Source organism: Arachis ipaensis, chromosome B08 (assembly GCF_000816755.2).
Source record: "Arachis ipaensis cultivar K30076 chromosome B08, Araip1.1, whole genome shotgun sequence".
Lineage (NCBI taxonomy): Eukaryota > Viridiplantae > Streptophyta > Magnoliopsida > Fabales > Fabaceae > Arachis > Arachis ipaensis.
In genome coordinates, this window is record NC_029792.2 from 1,775,447 (window position 1) to 1,783,913 (window position 8,467).

General features: G+C 33.3%; 2 protein-coding genes across 2 annotated transcripts in view; one reads left to right on the top strand and one right to left on the bottom strand.

Annotated features, from left to right (window-relative positions):
- On the top strand, positions 2,649 to 5,794 carry LOC107612891 (probable transcription factor PosF21). Its single transcript, XM_016314666.2, has 5 exons — positions 2,649 to 2,960; positions 3,113 to 3,940; positions 4,355 to 4,487; positions 4,658 to 4,742; positions 5,081 to 5,794. Exons 2-5 carry the CDS (start codon positions 3,231 to 3,233, stop codon positions 5,446 to 5,448), a joined length of 1,296 nt encoding a protein of 431 aa, XP_016170152.1. The 5' UTR covers positions 2,649 to 2,960; positions 3,113 to 3,230; the 3' UTR covers positions 5,449 to 5,794.
- The window catches only part of LOC107612890 (electron transfer flavoprotein-ubiquinone oxidoreductase, mitochondrial), a gene marked incomplete in the record, with an annotated part of 5,264 nt that continues 3,380 nt past the window's right edge, over positions 6,584 to 8,467 (bottom strand). The window contains 7 exon segments of the mRNA XM_016314665.2: positions 6,584 to 6,816; positions 6,954 to 7,020; positions 7,111 to 7,239; positions 7,709 to 7,788; positions 7,978 to 8,044; positions 8,159 to 8,208; positions 8,375 to 8,464. Coding sequence (XP_016170151.1) covers positions 6,733 to 6,816; positions 6,954 to 7,020; positions 7,111 to 7,239; positions 7,709 to 7,788; positions 7,978 to 8,044; positions 8,159 to 8,208; positions 8,375 to 8,464 — 567 coding nt within the window.

Sequence of the window (8,467 nt, forward strand, 5' to 3'; positions counted from 1 at the left end):
TGTTCTAATAAAATTCATGTTTTTAAATGATTTTTTAAGTAATAAATTTAAAAATTATTTAATTTTGCTGATGTAATAATGTACGAAAACTCCTTTGCATTGTACATGAAAATTAAATTATTTTTCTTCTAGAATTATTGACAATATGTATTAAATAATTAAGTGACTACCCAATCAACATTGAAAAGTTCTTTTGATTGCAACAACTGGAGTGAGGAACTGAGGAACTAAGGCTTCAACTTTTTGGGATATGTTTTATTATCTCCCACAATCCACAATAATTTCCCATGGGAGAAAATGAACACGATTTTACGCGGGGGAGTGTTAGGTAAATAATGACTATCTTAAACAACATGAACAACCACTAATCAAATAAAAATATACTACATCTTAATTTAATGCTACTAATTAAATTTACTCTTTTAATTTTATTAATTCACATTGTTTATACATTGTTTAAAAATGTTAATTATCTATACTTTTCCTTTTACGTGTGCGAAGGGAAACAAAAAGAATGTAGACACATTACGATGTTAGTTGCAAAGTAGCAACATACTTATTGACAGGTTACAAAATCACATGCATCCTAATCGTGTCGTTTAATAATGTATCTACGTGATGTTAGTTGCAAAGTACCAACATACTTATTTGACAGATTTACAGAATCAACATGATATAATCACATGCATCCTAATCGGGTCGTTTAATAATGTATCTACGTGTAAGTAATGGATGCCTGCACCTATATAGAATTTTGAGTTTCAGATGATAGTAATAATATTTTCTAAAATCATAATCCAAAGTCCCACATTAACATTACTAATTGAACAATTGAATCATATATGATCCTCTCTGCCTGCTCTTCTAATGCCTATTTTTTTTTGGAGTAAATTATCATTTTTACTAATAAAAGTTATAAATGTTAATAAATTTATTTGTGAAAAAACGAAATTAAAATTGGTACTCATAAAAGATGGCTTTCAAACGATAAAATTATTTTTGTATATGTTTGTATTCATATAAGAAGATTATTAACAATATATATGAAGTCTTTATATAAACAAATCTTTATAATAAAATAATAATTCTTATAATAACTAAATTTTATGAAACTAGTAGAAACTTAACTAGTCAAATTTTTTATTTAAATTTGTTTCAAATTTTTCATGTATAGTCATCAACTTGAAACTTTAAATTCATGATTTTTTTAGTACGGAGATGCTGAATGAAACTTATTATATAAATGCTTCATTTTTTTTATTATTTGTTTCATCAAAACTAACTTAATCTTATAGCTTTCAATTTTAACTAGCAGATAAAATTTGTCTTATAATTTTTGTAGTTTTAATTTTATGAAAGTTCTAATATAGTGTAAAATAATTTAATTTTTACTAACATTAGTGGAGGATTGAGATTTAGAGGAGGAAGTGTTGATGTTTGGGGAGTCAAATAGTGAAAATTGAAAGGGAAAAAAAATCAAGATAATTAGAGTTAGAAAAAAGATAATTTAAAATTTTTGAATAATCAATATTTGAATATTTTATTGTACAAAATCATCTTTAATAAGTATAATTTTATTTTTATTTTTTTTTGTGAATTTGTTAGCGTTTAAAATTTTTGTAGGTAAAAATCGTATCTTAATTTTGTTTTTTAAAGTTTTAAACTATCTTTTGTCTCGAGAGAAGAGAGGGGTATTTTAAATTTTGTTTGTTAATAGCTGCTATTTTGTTAGGGTAAATTAATTACGTGACGTGCACGGTGAGCCATGATCTACAACTAGAATGCTACATTTAGTTGATTATGTGGTATTATTTAGGGGAGTGCTAGGGAAATAATAGAAATTTTGAACAATATAACCAACTACCAATCAAATGAAAATATACTACACCCTAATTTAATGTTACTAATTAAATTTTCTATTTTAACCTTATTAATTCACATTGTTTACACATTATTCAAAAATCTTGTTGGTTACTTATACTTTTCCATTTATATTTTGCATCATTACTTTGGTTGCGCAACCACGTGAATCAGTGAATGAAGGAGCTCAGCATGTATATATTAATCTTTTCCCCTCTTTTTTTCCCAGCACTCACAATCAAAACATATATGCTTGAATTCAATGACTCCAACCAATTGTCAATTGACATTTTGCTTCAAAATGGGAATAGTGTTACAATTCCTACTGCCCATGCATTTTCTTTGGATATATGTATATAGCTGGCAGATAATAATTAAATATAATTTATCACACAGACAGAACTGACTGCACCCATCAGAGATGAAAATTCAACTATATATTATTGATGGAAAAATTGTACTAAAGTAGAGTCAAATATGTAACTAACATATAATATTGTATTTCAACATAGGAGTATACTCTAAGCATGGGCATGGCAAATTATAGTTATCAAATCACATTGAAGGTTCATGTGCACATGCTGAAAGGAGGCGTATTTCAACACATATTTTCATTTTGAAAAATATATTTTATTAATGAGAAACCAGAAAAAATATTTTGGACAATAAAACAGTGTAGCGGAAGATGAGGGATGGAAGGAAATGGGAAAATAAATTGAACAATAATATTGTCGCATAATAATTAATAAATAAAAAAATAATAATAATTGCAGCACTTGTATATCTGCCTTGCAATGAATTTGATGTCTTGAGTTGGAAGCTTCCCTCCTCTCTGCTCTCTTTTTTTTTTCCCTCTTTCTTTCTATCAAAATTCAGATCTCATTTTCTCTCTCTTCGAACACACAGAAACCCTATCTCATCCTTTCGCTTCCATTTTCCCGAACAAATTCCCATCTCTCTCCTCCATTATCTCCCCCATTGTGCATCTCGTTCCATCTAGGGTTTCAATCTGAATCTCGAGCTCCATCGTTTGTGGCTCTCTTCGATTCTTCGAACTCTCTGCTTCTCACTGCGATCTCACGCTACTGATCTGCGATAAGGTAAAGGCTTCACTCCTTCCCGATTCATTGATATCGATTCCGTATGCGATGATGCTTATTGTTTATCATTTTTAGAATTACCATTACTCGGACTTTCATATTAGGAAATTGATTTTTTTTTTTTTTTGCTTTTTTTCCTTCTTCGATTCTAGGGCTGTTATATTTCGTGGAATGAGATATACTGGGAGTTTGGAGTGATTGGACTGTATTAGCTTAGCAGTAACATTGCAATTGCATAGTGTTCGTTAGGGTTGAAATTAAGGAATCTGCATGGACAAGGACAAACCTCTTGTTCATGGTGGAGGTCTTCCACCTCCATCAGGACGTTATTCGGGTTACTCACCCACTGGAAATGCCTTCAATGTGAAATCCGAGCCGTCTTCATCGTCGTCATATCCTCCAATGGTTCCAGGTTCTAGCCCAGACTCCAGTCACTTTGGTCATGGAATGTCCTCAGATTCTAGTGGATTTAGTCACGATATTAGCAGAATGCCCGATAATCCTCCAAGAAATAGGGGACACAGGCGTGCTCATTCAGAGATTCTAACCCTACCTGATGATATCAGCTTCGACAGTGACCTTGGTGTCGTTGGAGGTGCCGATGTGCCGTCGTTTTCTGACGACACAGAGGAGGACTTACTTTCAATGTACCTCGATATGGATAAATTCAATTCATCATCTGCTACATCAACATTTCAAATGGGTGAGCCATCTAATGCTGCTGCAGCTTCAGGTTCGGTACCCACATCAACTCCTACATCAGGAGGGCCTACCTCTTCTGCAGAGAACAGTGTCCTTGGTAACAATGAACGGCCTAGAGTTAGACACCAGCACAGCCAATCCATGGATGGGTCAACAACCATCAAACCTGAGATGCTCGTCTCTGGTTCAGAAGACATATCTGCAGCTGATTCTAAAAAAGCAATGTCAGCTGCCAAGCTTGCCGAACTAGCCTTAATTGATCCCAAGCGTGCAAAGAGGTATCGTTTCTGAATAAGTCCTATTTGTTTTATCATTATCTTTAGCTTGGGGAGACTGAACCAATTATGGACTGGTGTGTGATTTTGTGCCTTATTTAATTCTGAAATTTAGATATGTTTATATACTGTATTTTGGTTGCTGTAGTTGAATTTAGAAGCATTTATCATATACTGTCCTGTTAACATCAATATTCTAATTTGATTTATGAAAAAAATTCTTTGCCTTTTCTTATTCTCTGGGTTTACTACCTGCTAGGGGAAATTCTAGAAACTGCTTTGATAGAATGGCCCTTGTTGAGGGCATATTCAGTTGTATGGCTGGTTGTTGTCAATTTGTTATGTCGTTCCTTTTTTTCCCTTAATGAGCGGGAAAAATCTATATTGATAAGTGCTGTCTTTTGATGTGTGAAACAGGATTTGGGCAAATAGGCAGTCTGCTGCAAGGTCAAAAGAGAGGAAGATGCGCTACATTGCTGAACTTGAAAGGAAGGTGCAGACATTGCAAACTGAAGCAACATCTTTGTCTGCACAGTTAACACTATTGCAGGTATTGTCCTTGTTCATTATCTACAACTTATGTTTCATGGTTTTCTATTGACTTGTGCACATGTCATTTGGATGTTGTATAGTGTATTACTTCTGTATTGCCATGCACCCTTCTTATTGAAAAGACAATTAGAGGATTATAATCAATGCATTTTGGTCTATTATGAGCAGAGAGATACCAATGGACTTAATTCGGAGAACAATGAGCTGAAGTTGCGATTGCAAACCATGGAACAACAAGTTCACTTGCAAGATGGTAAGGTCATGTTATGATCAAGTTTCAAAATCTAGTCCTCTACTGATATCATCACTTCCCGTCTCTTAAAACGTTGGCTCAATAGTTATGAGAGGACATTAGTTAATGTTTCCCTTGTATTATCTCAAATTTTCTTTATAAATTATAATGATCCATGTTTAGTTTGAACCTGGGTGCAAAATTTGATTGAGTTTGGGCTCTTTTCCTTTTTAAAGGCAAAAAGTGCTCTTGTGTATGAAATTTGATGTTCAAGGTTTTTAGCGTATGCAAGGTAGATAGCTCATGTTCACCATGGAGCTTCTAGTATCATGATAACTAACCAACGTATGTACTTGCAGCATTAAATGATGCGTTGAAAGAGGAAATTCAGCATTTGAAAATACTGACCGGTCAAGCTATGCCACCTAATAATGGAGGGCCTATGATGAACTTTGCTTCTTTTGGAGGGGGACAGCAATTCTACCCGAATAATCATGCGATGCACACACTTCTAGCTGCCCAGCAATTTCAACAGCTCCAGATTCATCCCCAGAAGCAGCAGCAGCAGCATCAGTTTCAGCAGCTTCAGCAACAGATGTTGCAGCAACAGCAGGAACAGATGCATCAACAGTCAGGAGAATTGAAAATTAGGTCATCTACACCTTCTCCTGGCCCCAAAGATAATGCATCATCAGATGTAAATCCTTCAATGGGCAAGGATTGTTGAGTGAGGCTGCACATTGTTCTCTCCACCTCTTCATTTCCCTTCTCGTGTCTTAGTGCGTCTAGGTTTTGGCCTTTTGTTAAAATTTGTTCATTCTTAAACAGTAGTTACAAACGGGTCCTAGATAGGGATTGAGAATAACAAGTCGCGTATTTGCTATGTACAATACTAAAATTCTTTGGCACTTAGTTAATTGGTCATGGATATACAACTACAGTTATAGGGTAGATTTATGTTTGGTAAGTCTGCCTTCAGTTCCAGTTGCTCTGGGTTACCCTTTAGCTACCTGTTTAGTTTAACATACCTCGCCGTTTTTAGATGCATGATTTAGAGGAGCTGTTTGTTCTCGTAGATTACTAACATTTTACATCAAGTAGAAATATTAACTAACATGGTTTATCAATTTTTTAACTCTTTCTAGCAATGAACATGTTTTAAAGTAGTTAATCCATTCGCATCAATAATATCCGGGAAAATCATACAGTGCACACATTCTTAAACAAATATATCTATTCATCTGGTGGGCTTTTGAACTCAATACATCTATTTAGAGTTTGGATCAAACATTAATACAAGATATACTCTATATCTAGAGCTTTAAAAACTAGAAATATAAAAATCTAAGGTTTTATACTTTAAAAAATAATTATTAAATTGTTTAGTGTTTTNNNCAATTGACAATTGATTTATTTATCTATTTATCTATTAATTTATTTATAATATATTAAAAAAATCAAATAATGATAAAATAAACTCTTGATATATTAGGTAACTTCTAATATTGTTACGTAAATATTTTAGTGAAATTGTCATTTTATAATTTATCATTACATTATATTATATCTTATAGTGTTTAATCTTACCTTTTAATCCTTTTTAACTCTTTATTTTTATGTAAATTACTCTATGTCTTTAGACTTAATAGTAATATTATTTTTTTAATAATATAAATTAATTAATAAAACATAATTCATTCTCTCTCTTCGCTTCTATACATATTTACCATATACATCAACATTCACTTTACACATCTTTATCTCCTCTCACGTAATCATATACCTTTCAGGCTTTCACTATTTCTACTCTATCCTTGCTAATATTTTGCATAATTAAATACTTTCTTATATATAAAAATAAATTCATGTTAATTCTGCATAACGCATGGGTTTAAATTTAGTATTATTTTATTCCGTGTAACATTATCCTTTCGGTGTACATGATACACAATGACTAACATGCCAGCAGCCTAAAGTAGTTTATTAAAGGTGTGTACTGTGTAGTGTAGATCTACATGACTGAGTATCCAGGGCCTCCACCCCCTTCTGGTACTGTCCATTCTATGTTTTGCTTTGGATCTTTAATATCACAAGCCTGAAATATCAAAGAACTGTATTAAACAGTGAATAATGAAGATAATACGCTACCTTAATGCAAGATCACGATAGGATGACACAAAATTCAAAACACTAAATTCAAACAATATCCAAATTAGGTCTAAAATATTTCACCTTGCAATGTAAGCAATTTTGTGCATTAATCTGCAATTTGAGCTGATTATGCTCATCTGCGACATACCTATATTTCGGAAAGGTAAATAAAAAAATCAAGAAATGATTAAAAAACCAAAAATCCCTTCATAAACAAGCTGTAAAAAATGGGCATTACTCGTATACTCGCGCAGGACAATATCGTGACTCGGGGGCTGCATACACCGGTAAGTTTACAGTTTCAGGAATCTTTGGGTCCCTCAAACGAAGGTGAGGAGGTTGATCGTGCTCATGATTTGTGTTGCTCCTGAAAATAAACTGAACATAAATTCCTATAAAGCAACGGGATAAAGCAGTGTGTTTACCATCATAACTTTACAAGGATAGCATTCTTAAAATAGGAAATGTCATCCTACTGCTTACCCTCAAGTGAGAAATATGAATGGTATTCAATTTTATAAAAAATATGTGTAGGCCACCCTAGAAAATTAGGTATTAAGTGCATCCAGCTATGTAAAAGGACTACATGGATTTCAATTTGCGTTCTCTCCTGTTACACATCAATCTCTCAGCAGAACCCATCTCTATGCTCTATTTCTCTTTGTAAGTGCATTTTGCAAGTGTATTAGTCTGGTGCTAGGTTCCATATGCAACCATGCAACCTTATATTTAGACAAGCTAGCTCACTTTCCCTTGTTTTCATTATTATTTAAAATGATCATTTGTCACAACTCTAAACAATAATAAGCAACAGGAGAGAATTAGTGCTCCAAAACCTGTGAAGGGAGGTAGGAACATCAAAGGACAAAATCCCGTCTGCCTTTGGATATTGAATTGGAGAATGCAACTGTGCAGCCTGCATTAACGTCCAAAAATAAAAAGAAAAGGTAAAAATTATCAAAATAAAGGTTATATTTTACTGGAAAACAAACAAGAAAAACAAATCAAATGAGCAAAACTCACTACACTGTTAACATCCAATAATGAAAGGCTTAAATATGAACTTTAAATTTGGAAAAAAAAAATCTTGAATAATGTTTCTTACATTTGTAGCTTCATGATCGGCTTTACCATGCTTCAAAGTAAATGGGTGCTTCCCCCGGAGTAGATAACTGACAGGAAAACCACCAAGCTAAGTGAAATCCCATACAAAAGGGAGCACGGAAAAAGGCAACTTTCCTGTGCTGAAGTAATGAACATAACCAGCAAGAAAAATTGGATCTTACTGTTCCAGACCACTTAAGGCCAATCCTGGAATAAGCCCGTTCTCAAAGGCCTACAACAAGATGTTAAAAAAGGTCAATATGGTATGATAACAAATTATTAATTCTAGAGCTATTATCATGGCATAAATAGTCCCAATGGCTTTTCATCAAGCAAAGGAATGGTGACTCAGGATAAAGAGCGAAAAAAAAGGAGGGAGAATGAATTGCTTCACTAACTGGTCGATAATTCCGAGCTTTATATAGTTCGTCCCAAATCCATGAATTCCTCAGAGCTTTCCAATACATATCCATATCCAGACCTTCGTTAAG

What these genes read in the sequence shown, in the direction of transcription:
- LOC107612891 (XM_016314666.2), top strand. Translation starts at nt 3,231, where the DNA reads ATGGACAAGGACAAACCTCTTGTTCATGGTGGAGGTCTTCCACCTCCA. An exon ending in CACAGTTAACACTATTGCAG is followed by an intron (nt 4,488 to 4,657) that starts GTATTGTCCTTG and finishes TATTATGAGCAG; the next exon opens with AGAGATACCAATGGACTTAA. An exon ending in ACAAGTTCACTTGCAAGATG is followed by an intron (nt 4,743 to 5,080) that starts GTAAGGTCATGT and finishes ATGTACTTGCAG; the next exon opens with CATTAAATGATGCGTTGAAA.